The 18,581-nt window shown below is 27.5% G+C and overlaps 7 protein-coding genes and 1 non-coding gene across 8 annotated transcripts; 3 read left to right on the top strand and 5 right to left on the bottom strand.

Annotated features, from left to right (window-relative positions):
- Positions 1 to 1,491, bottom strand: LOC128963645 (uncharacterized). Its single transcript, XM_054310158.1, has one exon. It carries the CDS (start codon positions 1,489 to 1,491, stop codon positions 1 to 3), a length of 1,491 nt encoding a protein of 496 aa, XP_054166133.1.
- A 2,363-nt stretch (positions 1,492 to 3,854) lies between these two features.
- LOC128963428 (transmembrane protein 184C-like) lies at positions 3,855 to 5,686 on the bottom strand. The gene is made up of 7 exons (XM_054309936.1): positions 5,203 to 5,686; positions 4,861 to 5,138; positions 4,694 to 4,787; positions 4,509 to 4,621; positions 4,344 to 4,449; positions 4,114 to 4,288; positions 3,855 to 4,046 (listed from the first exon to the last, which is right to left on the bottom strand). The coding sequence occupies exons 1-7, from the start codon at positions 5,434 to 5,436 to the stop codon at positions 3,907 to 3,909; spliced, it is 1,140 nt and encodes a 379-aa protein (XP_054165911.1). The 5' UTR covers positions 5,437 to 5,686; the 3' UTR covers positions 3,855 to 3,906.
- Positions 5,687 to 5,927: 241 nt separating this feature from the next.
- Trnah-gug (transfer RNA histidin (anticodon GUG)) lies at positions 5,928 to 5,999 on the bottom strand. The gene has a single exon. It is a non-coding gene; the product is annotated as a tRNA-His (tRNA).
- A 139-nt stretch (positions 6,000 to 6,138) lies between these two features.
- On the bottom strand, positions 6,139 to 9,352 carry LOC128963644 (ER degradation-enhancing alpha-mannosidase-like protein 2). Its single transcript, XM_054310157.1, has 7 exons — positions 9,292 to 9,352; positions 8,819 to 8,988; positions 8,499 to 8,755; positions 8,314 to 8,439; positions 7,880 to 8,233; positions 7,689 to 7,813; positions 6,139 to 7,617 (listed from the first exon to the last, which is right to left on the bottom strand). The coding sequence occupies exons 2-7, from the start codon at positions 8,932 to 8,934 to the stop codon at positions 6,139 to 6,141; spliced, it is 2,457 nt and encodes an 818-aa protein (XP_054166132.1). The 5' UTR covers positions 8,935 to 8,988; positions 9,292 to 9,352.
- Positions 9,353 to 9,450: 98 nt separating this feature from the next.
- On the top strand, positions 9,451 to 10,157 carry LOC128963434 (60S ribosomal protein L27-like). The gene is made up of 3 exons (XM_054309942.1): positions 9,451 to 9,535; positions 9,604 to 9,863; positions 9,946 to 10,157. The coding sequence occupies exons 2-3, from the start codon at positions 9,613 to 9,615 to the stop codon at positions 10,103 to 10,105; spliced, it is 411 nt and encodes a 136-aa protein (XP_054165917.1). The 5' UTR covers positions 9,451 to 9,535; positions 9,604 to 9,612; the 3' UTR covers positions 10,106 to 10,157.
- Positions 10,158 to 10,223: 66 nt separating this feature from the next.
- Positions 10,224 to 12,488, bottom strand: LOC128963642 (ATP-dependent DNA helicase Q5-like). Its single transcript, XM_054310156.1, has one exon. It carries the CDS (start codon positions 12,471 to 12,473, stop codon positions 10,224 to 10,226), a length of 2,250 nt encoding a protein of 749 aa, XP_054166131.1. The 5' UTR covers positions 12,474 to 12,488.
- Positions 12,489 to 12,610: 122 nt separating this feature from the next.
- Positions 12,611 to 14,209, top strand: LOC128963641 (glutamyl-tRNA(Gln) amidotransferase subunit B, mitochondrial-like). The gene is made up of 2 exons (XM_054310155.1): positions 12,611 to 13,754; positions 13,875 to 14,209. The coding sequence occupies exons 1-2, from the start codon at positions 12,611 to 12,613 to the stop codon at positions 14,207 to 14,209; spliced, it is 1,479 nt and encodes a 492-aa protein (XP_054166130.1).
- A 2,816-nt stretch (positions 14,210 to 17,025) lies between these two features.
- LOC128963640 (uncharacterized) lies at positions 17,026 to 18,286 on the top strand. The gene is made up of 6 exons (XM_054310154.1): positions 17,026 to 17,051; positions 17,123 to 17,425; positions 17,482 to 17,811; positions 17,876 to 18,059; positions 18,121 to 18,170; positions 18,254 to 18,286. Exons 2-6 carry the CDS (start codon positions 17,135 to 17,137, stop codon positions 18,284 to 18,286), a joined length of 888 nt encoding a protein of 295 aa, XP_054166129.1. The 5' UTR covers positions 17,026 to 17,051; positions 17,123 to 17,134.
- Positions 18,287 to 18,581: the final 295 nt, after the last annotated feature.

Genomic DNA, 18,581 nt, shown 5'->3' with positions numbered 1-18,581 from the left:
TTAGATAAAAGTAGTATTTAAAACATAGAGATTTGATGGTAAGTCAAGAGTAGGTTTAGTTAAATTAGTATTTTTAACAAAAACCATTATCTTATCGTTTGGTCGCGAAATTGCCATTTCAATGAATAAATCCAATGACTTATTAGTTATTAAATTACAAGAATCTAATTCAATGAAAGACAATCGAGAATATCTTGTTATCTCTTCGACAAAGATGTCGGTGATTGAAGAAGAACATAGAGAGAGACTCTTTAGTTGACGAAGTGATACCAATTCATAACGACATTCATCAGTAATGAAACTGTTGGTGAAATTGTCCAAAGGATTGATTGATATTTGCTCCACATTTGGACAATTGGCTGGAATTTGTTTGATTGCTGTATCCGTAATGATTGGACCATCGATTTTGATCTTTTTTAACTGACGACAGCCGCCAATAATTATAATAAATTGTGTGTCAAATGGTATTCGAGTTACAGTTAAAACCAATTCTTGTAATGACTGCAAATTGGCGATCAAATTGTAAGAGTTGGCATTGATTGCAGAATCAGCTTTGAATCCGTTAAACTCAAGTGTTGTCAAAGAAATCATTTGTTCRCAAATGATTTGAAACATTGCAGCTCTCATTGAATCTCCGATTTGAAGATGTTTTATATGTTTGCCATTTCCCGATACCAATGCTTTAATACCAGATTCATCAATACTAATGCAATCAACTATAGATAAACGACTGATTTTATCACCAAACAGATTGAAACAATTGCCAGTTATCTCAATATTCTGATCTAATACAAGAACTTCAAGTTCTTTACACGATTTGATCAGACATTTGAGTGCATTTTCATTGATTTCATTGTCTTTAAGCATAACGTGTTTTAAAGTATCACAACACTTGTCGCTCAGAATTTGTAAGATTTCATTGATATTACAAGAACTATAGCTAAGATCCAAATGCTCTAAATATGATGAACAGTCTCTTGTGAAGACTTCCAACACTTCACGACAAAAGATACAATTCTGAAGCATCAGTGACTTCAGGTTTGGACACTTTGACAATACAGTCGACAGATTCTTTGCGGTAACAAAATACCACTTTGTATTGTCTTCTACAGCGCTAACAAACTCATCTCCAATACATTCAGCACTTGAGACCTGATGTTTGGGGTCATCACAGACGGCAAAACTGATAGCAACACCAAGAGATGATTGACAGCGAATCAGTTGGAAAACCAATTGTCGCCACTTTTTGCACACCTTCTGTGCGATAATCTTCTCGACAAAAGACAATTTAGACAAAATAAGTAAAAGAGAGTAATCGTCTAATGTATTGATCAGATCCGGTGATTCACATGTATTGGATTCATCACTATTGATGTCAATAGCATTCAAATGGCCGACCATTGATGTCTGCGAGCACTGAGACATAACTAACCAATCATTAGATTCACATGAAAATGATATATCACTTTCACTATCACTTTTGTAGTCCATTTTACATCAATTTATTATTAAAATTATCTTTAAAAGTGTTTAAATAAAACATTAATTTAAATATAATTGAAAATATAATTTAATATAAGGTATAAATCATTGAATCATTCAATTGTTGCAAACACTCAATCTCTGCTTTCATGTACACACAAAAAACAAGTTTTTAAAACCGTATTTGAATACAAATCAATTTGTATTTAGAAATGTATTTAAATACAATTGTATAAATACAAAAAATATACAAAAAAAAATTGTAATAAAATTGTAACTAATTGTATTAAAATACAAAAATAAATAAATACAAAATTTTTGTATTAAAATACAATTTTTGTTGAATACATTAATGACGTACTCAAATATCTCAATTATAAGTTGTAATATATGTTTAAATAGTATTATTTGTATTTCAATTGTATTTTGATACCAAATAAATATACAAAATTGTTGTATAATATCTTACTAACTTATAAAAATGAAAATAGTATACTATTATATGTATGACATGTGAGTTGAATCAATATTACATTAAATATCCGTTTGTTAGTAATTCAATGACTATTGAGTGACTGTTTGCCTAAAAAAATAAATTATCAAATAGTATACTATATATGTATTATTAATTGATTTAATTATTTGATATGATTATTTGATTAATTGATTATTTGATTAATTGATTATTTGATTATTTGATTATTTGATTATTTGATTAATTGATTAATTGATTAATTGATTAATTGATTAATTGATTAATTGATTAATTGATTAATTGATTAATTGATTAATTGATTAATTGATTAATTGATTAATTGATTAATTGATTAATTGATTAATTGATTAATTGATTAATTGATTAATTGATTAATTGATTAATTGATTAATTGATTAATTGATTAATTGATTATTGATTTTATTATTAATCAATTAATCATATCAAATAATCAAATTACTTAATTATACATATATAGTATAGTATTTTATAATTAATTTTTTATGCAAACAGACATTCAATAGTCAATCATTCAATAGTCAGTCATTTGATATAAATAAATTCAAATTAAAACAAATTTTATTAATATTTATTAATAATAATTGATTTATATAACTAATGGTGGCACACAGACATAGAGTGAGATATAATGGTAAATGAATAGCATTATTTAATTTAATTTAACAAATTTTTTGCAGTGTCTGAAGTCGAAGTCAATTATTTTTTCAAAAGGTATTTTCAATTAAACTAATAAATAGTATACTATTTGATAATTATTTTAATTTTTCTAATTTATTATTTTATAGAGAAGTTTCAGAGATTCACAATGAAGTAAATCATATTAAGTAATAGTGTTTAAAATATAATATACTATTAATATTGAAAATCATATTATAATCAATTTATTTTTATTGTAAATCATATAATTATTTAGTGATTATTTTATCAAATTATTGTCATTTAAAATTTTAGTTTTATTGTAATTATTTTTGAATATTTAATGTATTTTTTATATTTTGCATTATTTTATGTATATTTATAATTATATTGTTTGTAATAAAAAACAATTTATTTGATTATTTTTGTATTTGAATTCATTTTTATTTGTATTTTGTTTTGCACTTAATTACAAATGAGTTACAATAATATTGTATTGTAATACAATTTTTTTTGTATTTTGGTTTTCATTACATTACAAATGAGTTACAGTATTATTGTATTGGACTACAATTTTTTTGTATTTTGATTTGTATTATTATGCAAATAGTATGCAATTGATTTTGTATTGTAATACAATTTTTTTTGTATTTAATTTGTATCTCAGAATACAAAAAAAAATTGTAACTCATTTGTAACAAAACATCGAGAGTTGTATTTTAATACAAATTTTTAATTCTGTGTATACAAACATCAGTCATATAATACATATTAATATACATATAATATGATTGAATACAACAACACTATTGACTCACATTCACTGCTATTCACTCTTGTTATACATTTTTGTATATTATTTACATTGCATTCAAACACTACTTTTTATTAATATTTAATACTGTATTTCATATCAGTATTWTACAGTAGTTTACACTAAAGTATAATATATTTTATAATCATATGATATCTATGTTTAATTAAAATGTATTCAAAATAATTATGTTTAGTTTAACATAAGCTCATGGATTCATTTATAATTGCTATAACCATAAATCTAATTTACTACAAATATTCAATCAAATAATAATTTAAATTTACCGGTATATAACATATTTTATGAGTTAATTTATAGTATATAAAATTAATTGATTCAAATTTTAATCATTTGACTGTTTTTTTTTTACTTTTTATTAGTAAACTTTAAAAATAAATGGCATATAAATTACAGGTAATTATTAAAAATAAGTTTAATAAAAATGACAAAATGTTTAAACATTTTCAAATGTTTGTTCCAATTGATTGCTTCTATAGTTTTTTGAATTTCTTGGTTGTAATGGTATTAGAGGACTGTCCTCTTGTAGTGTCTCTACTTCTCTTCTCCTATAAAACACACCTCTTATACGTCTTCCTATTATTGAATAAATTTTATTGTTTTAAATTTAACATAAAATATAATTTGAAATTAAAAGACACACGAATTTGTCTGAAATGGTCGGTAACATCGGTTCGGTCGTCCGTTAAATCAAGAATTCGCATCAAATTGAAACAAATGGGATCATTAACAGCAGCCAAGTCTACAAATGGCTTATGAGAAAAGGCATATATGTGTGCAATCGCTGCAAATAACATCTCCAAACATATTAAGAAGTCCTGATAACGTGAAAATATTTATTATTTAAAATTAATTTATTGTAATATAACTGACCTGAAAATTGCGAGAAATTTCCGCGTGTTTTGGATTTATACCGTCGGGAATGAAAGCCTGAGTAATAAACCCGATTTGAATAAATATAGATATGACTACTCCTTGACTTAAAAATGAAAACAAAATTACTTCACAATTATTGTTAGATAAATATAAATGACATACAAAAAGGAGAAGAAGACAACAGCTTTAATACACAGAAATTTAGCCAAAGGTCTCATTGGAGCCAATTCTGACTTATATGTCGTATAAAATATGACCAAACAATACATTGCTATCTATTGTTTTAATTGATAATTTTTAAATTTTTAAAAAATATTTAATATTACTTTAATTAAAAAAAAGTTTACCATTTGTGAAATATTATTAATAACCAGTAGATATGGATAAGCATATTGGGGTCCGTAATGTCCCTCACCGTATACGTCAAGTATCTCAAAGAATCTAATATATTGAAGAAAATAAAGAAAACAATTTTAAACCATAAAAATGATATATAATAACAAATCAAACAAACAGTGCTAAAAATGTAGTAATAGGACGAATGACCACATATTGAAGTATTCCGTGTTTGCATTGTTCAAGAAATCGTCGGCCGCCGACACACGGAGGAAGAAAACAAAGTGGAAACAGATGTTTGACTCCAGGCTTACACTCAATCATTAACTCGAGATCCATCTCATGAAACAAAAAGTTCAACAAATACTTCATAAAACTATAGATAACAAAAGCTTCATAACATTCACGAAGTGTATCCACATAAATGGCTATTTTCGGAAAGTTCATCGCTAACCACTACAAGACATTCAAATCATAATTATTAGATCACAGCTGTAATTAAAACATTGAAAATACAAACTGAATTCATGGCATATATGGGAACCATCCATAAGATGCGGATAACATATTTCTGGAGATATGGCTTATTATAATGACTTAGATGTTGGGTTATCTCCCAAATGGACACAAACAGAGCCAAGAAAGCGAACACTCCGGCGACCAATGGCCACATCGATCCGTTACCACTACCACTGCCATCGGTACCATTGCTGACAATCAACGATAAGTAATTGTTATCAATCACTAATGACATGACAGCATTTCTTCAGATGTCAATGTGATTATAGTTAACGCAATATTAATAATAATAATAATAATAGGTATATGATATATAAATTGTTACAAACAATGTAATCACAATTGCAAACAATAAATATCTTAACAAACCATACAATGAATGCACTCTTTAATTATAATTAGACAAACAATTTATGATTTAATGATTATTACTTGTATTGCATTTGATTTATTGTTTACAAACTGTTTCTCTGTTCACAAGCAATACATTTAACAACCATATGATTGACTAATAAATCTAGAGTTACGCCCATTTGTTGTCAATTTCAATACTGTAATCAATGAGAAACACTTTTGTAAAGGCATTAAGTGTTTAGTGAAATAGACAATGAATTTATCTAATTCAAGGTAACTAAGAGTTATATAAGTGTTGCATAACTAATATATTTAAGTAATAACAAGACATAAAATGAGTCCAATTAAGAGTGAAACTTACAAAAAAACCACTGCCGTGACCAGGATTTGAACCTGGGTTATTGCGGCCACAACGCAATGTCCTAACCACTAGACGATCACGGCTTCTATAAATAGATTGCTTAAACAACACTTAACCCATATTATATAAGTGGGAAATTCAAAAATAAACTTATTATATAACAATTAAAATTAAAAATAGTGTATTTAATTATAAACATATAATAATAAAAAATACATTTATTTAGCTATAAATAATCATTTGTCCGAAATATGACAAACGAGAGAGGAATGGTTGCGATGGACACAACAATAGTTCATAATTGATTAGCGATGTATTAAATCCATCAATAGGTGATGTATTAGTTGGCAATGGATTTATGTTTGTTGAGTTGACTAAGATATCAAGTATGGATGTATTAGCCATCACTTGCAACAACTGTTGCGACAATTTTTCATTGATAAATGTATTATCGCTTAACACTGACATAATCTCTTCAGACAACTGCTGATCCACTAATGACTTTGATTGGAAGTATTGGTCATATAAAGCATTAGTCGGTTCAATGGCTTTACTGACTTTCGATGAATATGTTTCAGTGGTCTCTTTGACACTTATAGAGTCAACTGTTTGATCATTTAAAATACTTTTAGTTAAAGTTTGGACATCACTTGTCGAACTAAAACTTTGGGAATCAGTTTTAACTACATTAGGAATATTCATTAAATTAAGACTTGAATCTAATGTCGGCAAAAGTGGGTTAACAGGTGATACTTCATCAGATGTAGAGATTGTTGTCGTTGACTGTGTTTTGGTGTCCAAAGAGTTTTCTATTTGGTTTACTTTGATTGACTTTACGTCTTGAAAATAGATGGACTCTTGAGTAACAATTGATGTGTCTTCAGACTCAGTTTGATCCAAATCTGAACTACTCTTTTCATTTAATTCTGGAGATAAATTTGCATCTAAAACAACATTTGATCCCATATTTAAATCTTTTGATGACTTGTGTGAATCACTATTTATTATCACATAATCACTTGATATATCGTCATTAATATTACTAAATTCAAGAGCAAACTGTTCTCTTAAGATGTCATTTCTATAATTATTTCTAATATTTTTCAACGAATTTATTGGTTTATCGTTTAGATCTAAAGCTGAATAAAGATCTAAATTATTTTGAAAATCCATAAAAATATTTGTTTCGGTTGTCTTTTGATTAGAACAACAATAAACAGCTGCGGTGTCCAAGAGGTGAGCCTCTGTATTGAATATATAGCCTCCGCTATCAATAATACATTCTTTGCCATTAACATTAATAACTGTTCCTTTGGATCCCTGGTTGTGAACAAAATTGTTTTCATCAAATAAAAGATATAAGTATTTCAGTGTTTCGGCTAAGAAGAATGATTCCATTCTGTCTTCAATTGTATGGTCGCTAACGCTCTTAATTGTGGCAAAACCGCAATCAGTTTTGGCTGATTTGTCTATTGAATCGATAACATCGGCACCGATTTGAAGCAAATGAGGATCTTTTGTGGCTTTATATAAATATAAAACACTTTCAATAAATTCCGGTCGTAATGGATATCCATCGCGTTTTGTATTTAGTTTAGAGTTAGGAATGTCATAAAATTCTGGAGTAAAACCATACTGTTTCCACACTTGATGGTAGTTGTAAATGGATTTCTTTGCCTGATCCAAGTCACCAATTAATGTCTTTATAGAAAATTTTTAAAAAAGAAAATAGTCAACAATTAGTAAATGAATACTTTAACATTAATACTTACAAGTACTCCTGGCCAAAATGCTTCTAGCGATTGAAATATAGGCATAGTTGGCTGACCACTAGTCATACTGACCCATACATACCAGTCCTCTTTCTTAATATATTTATTGATTGCTCGATAATTATCTATATTTATAAATAGTTATCGTTTTTACAAAATATTTCAAATGATAAAAAAGAATATAAACAAACCATAAAATATATCCATGAGTTGAGGCATTTGCAAAAGCATAGCTCCTTTCACAAGATATTCATAATAAGAGTCAACACCTCCACCGATACCACTCTCAGTTGCTGTCCATTTGCCATCTTCTATATTAATATGATTGCCAACTAAACCAATCTTTGATCGGCTTTTATGTAAGGCATTGATTGCTTTTAAGGCTTTATTTTGAAAGATGGGATCACCAGTCAGTCGAGAAAGTGTACAAAACTCTAAGACAAACGTCCCAACGCCTGCTGTACATGTAATGGGTGTTTCGTTTTCGGGAACTCCATACCTAAGATTGACTGTTCCGTAAGGCATTCCTGTCTTACTTTCAAAGGCTACAAATTAACATTAATAAAACTATTTCAAAAAATATATTTAATTTATATTATAATACATGAAATATTAATATGAATACCGGGAAGTAAACGTCGGGCGGCATCTTCGGCTAGTCTAAGAAGTGGTCCCTCACAAGGCCAGCCTTTCTCTGTTTTAATACCAGCCTTATGTGAAAGTAAATGAGCCGACAGAAGACCTCCTATCACTACAATAGATAATAATAAATAACTAAATATATCTAAACCTTATATAAAATAACAAAACCTCTGATATTAGTTTCAAAAACAGAAACATTGATATTAGTATTAAAATCGGCCGTTTCGATGACCAACTGTGCCACCCGACGGAACTCACTATAATTGCCTAAAACGGCTAAAGTGTCCAAAGCATCGATAAGAGAAAGTGAGAACTGACCCCAAGTGTCCGTCCCTTTACAAGAAATGGGTTGCAATTCATCATAATTTGAGGCATACTTTAAATAACTTTCATATGAATGATAAAACATTGACACTATTTTGGCCCTAAATTTTGACAATCAATTAGACAAATGTTTTGATAAATAAAACAACAAATAGTGGACTCACTTATAGCTATTGATCTCATGTTTAGTCAATGGACTGCTTATACCATAACAGTGATTGTATTTGTAATAAATTAATATAATTACCAATAAATTTAATTTCAATCCATTTAAATACATTTCATTATAACATATGTGATATTACGTAATATCCAAATCATTTAACAAGTAATCCTAAAATCAATAATAAAATTGTCTAACAATTAAATTTAATTAATTACATATAAATTTGTTATTAATGAATAAAAAAATTGTATTTAATTTAATCTTTTAATTTTCGTTTATAAATTTTATATCGATTGTCACAATTGAATTTTATAAATAATATATAGTTATAAAAATAGTTTATATTTATTTTGCTAAACTTTATGATTTAATTAACAAACAATAATATTAATTATAATAAATATAAAAACAATTAATAATAAATTCAGTGATTAAGTAATGATTTGTTAAATAATATGAAAAAAACAGTACTTTTTGTTAAATTATTTTAAAGAGCTATCGGTTTATACGGTATAACACTATAACACGTCTCAAAACAATACACACACAACACGTGTCACTACAAACTCCGCCCACTATTTACTTAATTAGCCAATGAATGACATTCAATGTCTAAATGGTTTTAAAATATACATCATTTATGAATGGTTTGAATGAAACACAACTAATGTATTGACTGAAGACTTCCTTTTCCTGAAGTGAGACAACACTTGAGGTTTGTTTAAAAGATTGTGGTATTAGTTAACCATTAATTTAATGATTATTTAATTGATTAATCCATAGTCAGCAGCCATGGGTAAGATAATGAAAGCGGGAAAAGTGGTGCTGGTGTTGGCCGGCAAGTATGCGGGCCGTAAAGCCGTGATACTCAAGAATCACGACGAAGGAACCAATGATAAGAGTTATGGACACGCATTGGTCGCTGGCATTGATCGATACCCTAAACCCATACTTAAGAAGATGGGGAAGAAGAAGAAGGCAAAGAGAAGCAAAATTAAGCCATTCATTAAAGTGCTTAACTATAATCATCTGATGCCTACCAGGTCTGTCAACAGTTCCCAACACATGACATGTCTTAGTATTTGTTAATAATATTTTGTGTATTGTTTGTCATTGTATTAATAGATATCTCGTTGAGTTGCCATTTGACAAATCAATCACAAGTAAAGATGTGGTGAAAGATCAGTCAAAGAAGCGAAGGGCGAGACGAGAGGTTAGAAAGAGGTTTGAGGAGCGCTACAAGTCTGGCAAAAACCGTTGGTTTTTCACTAAATTAAGATTTTGAATGTATTTGCAGTGATTTCGTTTGAATTTATTAAAACTAATTTCTTATGACTTAAAAAATTATTTATTTGATATTTTGTTTACAATTGAAATATTTTATACATAGAATTACTGTAGTTTTAATTAACTACTTTTGAGACATTGGTATTACCGGTATTTTTAAGACATGTATGAATAGTAGAACTTTTGGTAGAGTTTTTGAGTGAACGTATGAATTCTGCGACACCGGCTCTGTAAGACATCTTTGAATTTTTCATCTTCAATACACTTAACTCAAACTCGGCGGCGATTTTAGTGATATCTGAGACCTCCAGTGATATAGATTTGTCCAAACAGTTGACTTCATTGTAGTGTTGAGTTATCTCTTGTTTAAGTTTGTCGACAAACATATTTCTTAATACAAGATCAACGTCTTTAATCTTAATGTTTTTCGGTTCCAATACGTCTGTAGCCATCGCATCGATGGCACTAATAAAACTTCTTTGACCATTAAGTACTTCTGATCTCATGTTATTTGTTTTATTTCGACGTTTGAATTCTTTTTTAACGATATCAACCATTGAAAAATCTTTTGTAGATTTCTCTTTGAGATCTTTGCCGATGTGTTGCGGAACGTCGTGCTTAGGCATAGACCAGTCATCTTCATCATTGAGGTCAGCGATACGAGTCTTAAGGTTTTTGTTAAAGTGAAAGCTATGAAACTCCTGAACAGATTTCTTGAGTATATTCGGTTGTTTGCAGAAATCACAACTTGTTTTACATCCAGTCTTAATAATACTGTCGTCGCTGACAAACTCTGAAAGAATAAAAGAATGTCTGCAACTGGAGTCTGATTCGCAATATTTAACCATTTTTTCAAATCTTCGTAATGCTTGCTTTGGGTCATCATTTTGTTGAGAATTAGATGAAGTGCTTTGACTTAACTTTTTTTCTGAGTCTTGACGTATAAGATATGAAATGGCATTTTTATCTTCAATTGAATAATATATTCTGCATTTAGCAGGTTTGCCGTCTCTACCAGCTCTACCCGATTCCTGGTAATACCCGGTTAATGATTGTGAAACATTCCAATGAACAACAAAACGCACGTCAGCCTTATCGACACCCATACCGAAGCTAACCGTCGCGGCTATACATTTGACAATACCTTTCATCCATTTTTCTTGACACTCTTTTCTCTGGTGATTAGTTAGTCCCGCGTGATATGCCATTGATTTAATGCCAAACTTACTCAAATCACTTGCGATTTCATCACAAACAGCTCGCGTCCGACAGTAAATAATTCCAACGTTTGTATTCATTTTGGTTGGTCTTTCACTAAAACTCTTAGCGCTGCAAAATTTGTCACTTTTGGGCGCCGGTAGGCATTCCGGTCCGATCTCTTCCATTACAAATTCTTTGAGTTCTTCGATAGGATTTTTTAACAAATCTTTGAATACAATATCATAAACAAGATTTGGTCTGAAATTAGAACAAACAAACTTCGCAATCGGTTCTCGAAGTTTTAACAGTGAAATAATGTCTTCGACTACTTTTTGTGAAGCAGTGGCAGTCAATGCAATCCAAACAACTTTAGGATATCTTGCTTTAAGGCGACCGAGTTTTAGATAATCAGGTCTGAAATCATGTCCCCATTGAGAAACACAATGAGCTTCATCTATGGCTATGCGACCCAATTGATTGGTTTTATACAAATGTTCAACAATTAATTGGAAATTAGATGTGGCAGCCATTTCAGGAGTGATGTACAACAATTTAATGGTCACTTTGTCGGACATTAAATGAGTTTTTATATTCTTTTGTTCGGCTGAAGACAGGGTAGAGTTAATAGTTTGAGCATTGATTGACATCTTCCTAAGCGCCGACACCTGATTTATAATGAGTGCCAGAAGTGGTGACACAACTATTGTGAGTTTGTTTGTATCACAAATGGCCGGTAATTGAAAGCAAAGTGACTTTCCGGCACCCGTTGGCATCGAAACAAAGATATCACTTTTACCATTGATAGCACATTTGATGGCATGTTCTTGAAGTGATGATCGAAACGACTCGTAACCAAACACTTGTTTGAGTGCTTTTTCTGGGGTTTCATAACGAGGCGATTCAATTATCACATTATTTGATACCTTATTTACATTTGAAGAACAATCTATAGATTCTTGACTTTCATTAATATTAATCACTTCTCGATAGTTATTATCTCTACATTTGGTAACTTCTTTAACAAATGCCACTTCTTGGACATCGAGTTTGGGTCGTTTGCTTAATTTTGTTTCTTTCATTTGTTTAGCCTTTGACTGATCCACAGAGAAAAAGTCTTTAATTGTATGCTTTTGGGTAAACCTTTCATTGAAGTGTTGTCTCTTCATGTCATCAAAGTTGAGGAATAGTTGTCAATGAAATCAATGTTTTGTTTACATTCAATACAAACACGTGATGTCATTGCATAACAATAACACAATCAATGAGTGTTTGTATTGAAACATAGCGTTAATGTGATTACGAAATGCAATCAATTGTTGCCATTAGTCGTCTCAATGGACACAAGATATTGAATTGTCGTCACTTAAGTTCAGTGACAACTATGTTATCACCACAAGTAATATCTCAATACGAGTCGGTCATTGGTCTCGAAGTTCATTCACAAATGACTTGTAAATCAAAACTATTTTCTTCTTCTGGTACTTCATATATGGGTTTTCCCAACAGTCAGGTGTCGTACTTTGATTGTGGTCTTCCCGGAACACTACCGGTGCTCAACACTAAATGTGTTGAATCTATTATAAAGACAGGTTTGGCACTCAATTGTCAAATCTCTAAGAAGTCAACATTTGATCGAAAACATTACTTTTATGCCGATATGCCTTCAGGTTATCAGATAACACAACAACGGGAACCACTGGCGATCAATGGTTTTATTGAGTTTATTGTATTTAATACTAAAGATAAAGAAAGTTATCTGAAGAGATCCGAACTGAAGCAAATCCAATTAGAACAGGATTCGGGAAAGTCATTGCAAGACAATAACAGAGCACTGGTTGACCTGAATCGGGCCGGAATAGCGCTCATGGAGTTTGTCTTTGAGCCAGACTTGAGGAATGCTAACGAAGCGGTTTCATTAATAAGGGAATTGATATTAATATTGAAATCATTGGACACCTGTAGCTGTAAAATGGAAGAGGGAGTACTCAGAGTAGACGCCAATATATCTGTTCGCAAACCTCATCAAAGTCTAGGTATTAGAACTGAAGTCAAGAATCTTAACTCATTTCGATTCATTCATTCAGCCATTGAATATGAAATTAATAGACAAATAGCGATCATTGAAAGCGGTGGTCAAGTGGTCAATGAAACCCGAATGTATGACATGAAACTTAAAGAAACAGTTCCCATGAGAGATAAGGAAGTAGTTCAAGATTACCGATTTATGCCCGAACCTAACTTACCATCAATTTTACTGACAGATGACAATGAATTGAATAACAATCTGATTAATATATCTGATATCAAAAGACAAATCAATGTCAAACAAATGCCGAATCATTTGAGAAATTATTTACTTAATAATTATTCTTTAAATTTAAGTCAAGTTTATATATTAATGAATGAGTCGGGAATGGCCAACACTTTTACCACAATTGCTAAATATAGTAAAACAAAACAATTTGACACTATTTTTCAATTTATTAACAATGATTTTAGGATACAATTAGAGGAAATGAAACAAAATTTTCAAAATTGTATAATTGATTTCAATATTATCGCTCAAATTATTGATTTATTAATCAATGAAAGCATTTCATCAAGAATTGCAAACCAATTATTAAATCAATATTTTCAAAATGAAAAGCGATCGCCAAATGAAGTGATTACACAAAATAATTGGACACTTATTACAGATGACAATATTATTAAAGAAAAATGTTTGTTAACCATTGAGACACTTCCAAAGATTGCAAGAAAGTATGCCAACAAAGGTGTCCGACGACACAAATCTTTACTTATAGAAAATGTTATGAATTTATTAGACAATAGAGTCAATGAATGTGATATTTGGAAACATTACGACCAATTGCTTAGAAATAATACAAATGTTTTCAARTAATTCATTGATTTACAATATAATTATTTATTTTTAAAATTTTTATTAATGTATTTTTGTTCAATAAAGCTTTAATTACTTAAAAATTATTTAACTGGTTTCAAATTTAAGTTAAATTGTTATATAAATAAAACAATATTTATTATGATATTAATAGAATAATTTGCTTAAAAATTTCAAATATAATCAGAATAATTATGCACATAAATTATCAATTATTTTTTATAAAATATATGCAATATATTTTTAATATATCGACATATAACATATCATATTATAATTTTTGACATTAATATAATTTAACTGTTAATTTGAAAACAACACAAGTTTGTGGATAATATAGAGACATAAATTTATGTCCAATAAATCATTTATATTAATAGTACAATATATTGAGTTTATATAGTATTTCAATATCTCATARTTTATCAGACACAGCACCTCTCCCTCACTTTGACTGTCAACTTGTGATTACAACTATTGTTATAACTTTATATTATTTGTTATCAATAACCAAAGTACAAAAAAGGTTTAGTATTTCATTATCTCAATTATTTCTGAGTTAAACTAATTTTTGCAATAAAAATCATTGAAATATTCTATTTTATATATCATTTTAAATTTTAAACTATTGCTAAATATTTTCTAAATTTAATATCTAATCTTTATTTTTAAAACTAGAAAAAAAACATTTACCGTTTGTAAGTGCAAATAGAAATTACTAAGTATTAGTATTGATAAAATTTATTAAATTACATGAGAAAAACATTAGACAACTTAAATATAAGAATAAATGTATGGGAAAAATATCTTAATGTCAAAAAATAGTATCAAATGTTAAATAAGATATTATAAAAACAATTTTAAACTTTTTACGAAAACATCATATTTGACGGTTAAACCAGAAAACCCAAAATAAAATACTGTAAAGCAATACAACAAACTATTAGATAAAGTTGTAAAAGTCTATTAAATAAGTGTATAACAATTGATTATTATTTTATCATGATCATTTATGATCAATCATATAAATATGATAACACTATATATTTTTGTATTTTGAATCTTTTGTTTTGTAAGCGATTGGCACAAAAAAGTGGTGATTGTATTAAAAGAATTTAAATATAAAACTTATATTAATAATACTTAAATAGGAAAATAATTTATTGTAATAATTAATAATTAAATATATTTTTTTACAGTAAACCAATAAATTCATACATTTTCATTAAAAATACAAACCAAATAAATAATTATCGCATATTCAGTTAAATTAGATCAAAAACAAAGATCAAATATTTTATATAATAAATATKAAATACTTTAATTCATGTTAAAATAGTTTTTACTTCAATTATTAATTAAATAACGGATAAATGTGTTTTATATAATATAACATTTAAGCTTACAATAAAACGCTGTAAAGAAACTACAATTTATATTATATAATGAGTAAATATAATATAAACAAGACTACTGTATTAATATATATAGCGATGAATAGTAATATTAATTGTATATTAAGTTATTGTTTCACTTTTATTAATAACTTTTCTGTCAAACATAATGTCAGCAAAAGTAATGATAACTTTGTTTGCTTTGATTTCAATATCATTTCCATCAATGAAGGCTTGAATACAATGTCTTTCATTTTCAAAGCCTACAAAAGCTATCTTACATTTGTTGGTCCGATGCTTATCAATAGTAATCATAACTGCTTCAGGAAAGGTATAAGCAATGTCTTCAATGTTGCAATTGTTGGAAATGTTAGACACTTTGAGGAAACACCGATTGATTTGTTTTTCATCGGTCACATCGATATAATTAWTTTTTTCAAATTCTGATAAGTGTTGAACACATCTTTCATTATGTAATTTCAATAAATTTTGCCAATAATTTTTGCGATTATCAACTTTTAATGTATTATTCAGATGTTTTCTTACTCTATGCACAACTCGGGCTAACATTTTTGGTCACTATTTTATGAAAATTTTGAAAAATATTAACTTTCAATATATGGAACAATTTTTTTAGAAAAATATTTTATTAATACATAAACTATTCAATGACCGAAAAACAAAGTTAATAATTTATTACTGAATTTAAAACTTTTGAATTTCTAAAAAACATATTTTAATGTATTAGCTTTAAAATAAATAAAAACTTAAAAATTTAAAACAATATCTTTACTATTTTACTACAATAATGTAATGTTATGCTCTAATTGTAATTTTTGGTTTAACGAACTCAAAACAAATAAAATTATGATTAACTTTCATATAATGATGAAAAATATTATGAATATTATATTTAATCTAATTGTTATTTATTAATGATATATATTTGTTGAAAAATTGTAAATATTATTATCTTTATTATTTTTTRTTAATTCATTTAAAAGAGTTTCAATATCAGTTAATAATAGTGTCAAAAGTATTTTTGCTAAAGTAAAAGCTAGTAATATAACAAATATTACTTTTAAAAATAGAAATTTTTTAGAAATGATTTGATTAAATGTTCAATAATTTGAAAATAAAAGTTTAAAATTATTTTATCGCATAAATAATAATGACTATCTTTAGATAATACAATTTTAATAAGTAAATAATAGTAATTTTATGTTTATTAATATGAATACACTATAAATAATAAGTTATATTTAAATAAAACGCCATTAAAATATTTAATTAACAAATAATTTATAACAATAATAATTAATACTTGATATAAATTTATTATAGTATTTTAAATAAATATAATATAAATTATGAAAGTTATATCATATTTATGTTTGATTTTATTAATTAGTTGTCAGTTAACTAAATCTGATTTTAATAAAACAATAGTAATATAATTTATTTTTCACAATAAATATAATTATATTGAACTAAAAAAATATGTTTTAATTGTTTATAGAATACAACAAAAATGCAAAATGTGGTCAAAGATAACGATTTGACTATTTGTCGGCACAAGAATTGTCACAGTCTTTGTGTTACCGATAGTATTGATTCTGTACTTAACTATAGAAATGGTAGTATTTATGCCTTTAAAGGCAACTTCTTTTGGCCGATTCTCGACACAAGTGTATCACCGACTGAACAAACGGCTAAAAAAATTAGTGATTATTGGAATCCAAATAATAATTCAAAATCATTATTCTTGGGACCCATTGATGCAGCGCTTAAAGATGATAATGGATTTACTTATTTGTTTAAAGTAAACGTTTAATAAACTAATATTTTATATAACTTTTTTTGTTTGTTTTTTTAAAGTTAAACACAGTCTATACTTTTAAAGAGTTTGARTTTATTGGTTCACAAAAAGTGGATGCATTTAAATCTATTGATTCAATTTTGATGACTAATTTCTCCAAAGACTATCATATGGTTTATATATTCAAAGACAACAATTATTGGCAAATATTTCCAATTTATAAGATGTATAACTGGACTGAAATGGGAGACATTTACCAAAAAATGAATGTTAAGAGAATTCATAGGAGTTTTCCCGTTAATATCGACGCCACGTTTGAAGACAATGACAATAATGTTATTTTAATTAGTGGTGAAAACTATATGAAAATTGAATCCAATAAATTTACTGTAAGTTAATTAAATCAATATTATATAATATGTTATGTAATATCAACTTTTGTTTATTTTTTAGACTGCAATTCAAGAGTCGGACTTTGAGATGAAATTTATATATAAAGATATATTAAATTGCAAAAAATCATTTTATAATCAAACTATTTATAGAAATTATGATCAATTTATTGTATCATTGATTACTGAAAAGTTTGGATTTCCTAAACAGTTGAGAAACGAACCGTTGGCCGTCCAATGTGTTGGTCAGTCTAATTATATTATAACTTCATTATAATAGTCTAATTATAATCATTTTTATAGTAGATAATCAATCGGCAAAACAAACAAACAATTGGTCCAAAACATTGTATTATGTAATAGGCATTTGTGTCCTATTTATTGTTATATTCATAATAATATATTTAATTAAATTATTTACTAAACGATTGAATAACAGGAGAGACTTATTATACACTTATCCACAAACTAGACATCAATCTAACAGATCTGAAAGTTATAATATCTCTAATATTTAATATAAAATTTACTTTTATTTAGCATAAATTATTTTTATTTATTAATTAAATTGTTGATTATAAATTATTATTAAGATTTAACTAAAATTTATTTTAACTACTTTTTAATAATACAATTATTAAAAATTAAAAGATATCGACTGATAATAATTATTTTGAGAAATTAGTTATATTTGATTAAGTGGTACACTAATAAATATCAAATAATTATTAACAATTTATAATTTATAAATGATTTTTTGTATTAAT

This window comes from Oppia nitens, unplaced genomic scaffold, assembly GCF_028296485.1.
Source record: "Oppia nitens isolate AA-2021 unplaced genomic scaffold, nextdenovo-longstitch-racon4-pilon3 scaffold7_pilon_pilon_pilon, whole genome shotgun sequence".
Classification (NCBI taxonomy): Eukaryota; Metazoa; Arthropoda; class Arachnida; order Sarcoptiformes; family Oppiidae; genus Oppia; species Oppia nitens.
Note: the sequence above shows the minus strand (reverse complement) of the source record. Positions and strands in the feature narration are given on the sequence as shown.

Bases quoted from the DNA above. Each gene is read 5' to 3' on its own strand.
- LOC128963428 (XM_054309936.1), bottom strand. From the start codon at position 5,436: ATGTCATTAGTGATTGATAACAATTACTTATCGTTGATTGTCAGCAAT. The intron at 4,788-4,860 runs GTTTGTTTGATT...TCAATATATTAG, and splicing joins ATTACTACATTTTTAGCACT to ATTCTTTGAGATACTTGACG. The intron at 4,047-4,113 runs GTGTGTCTTTTA...ATTCAATAATAG, and splicing joins CGACCATTTCAGACAAATTC to GAAGACGTATAAGAGGTGTG.
- LOC128963644 (XM_054310157.1), bottom strand. From the start codon at position 8,934: ATGTATTTAAATGGATTGAAATTAAATTTATTGGTAATTATATTAATT. The intron at 8,234-8,313 runs GTATTCATATTA...GTTAATTTGTAG, and splicing joins CGCCCGACGTTTACTTCCCG to CCTTTGAAAGTAAGACAGGA. The intron at 7,814-7,879 runs GTTTGTTTATAT...TTATAAATATAG, and splicing joins ACTCATGGATATATTTTATG to ATAATTATCGAGCAATCAAT.
- LOC128963434 (XM_054309942.1), top strand. From the start codon at position 9,613: ATGGGTAAGATAATGAAAGCGGGAAAAGTGGTGCTGGTGTTGGCCGGC. The intron at 9,864-9,945 runs GTCTGTCAACAG...TTGTATTAATAG, and splicing joins AATCATCTGATGCCTACCAG to ATATCTCGTTGAGTTGCCAT.
- LOC128963642 (XM_054310156.1), bottom strand. From the start codon at position 12,473: ATGAAGAGACAACACTTCAATGAAAGGTTTACCCAAAAGCATACAATT.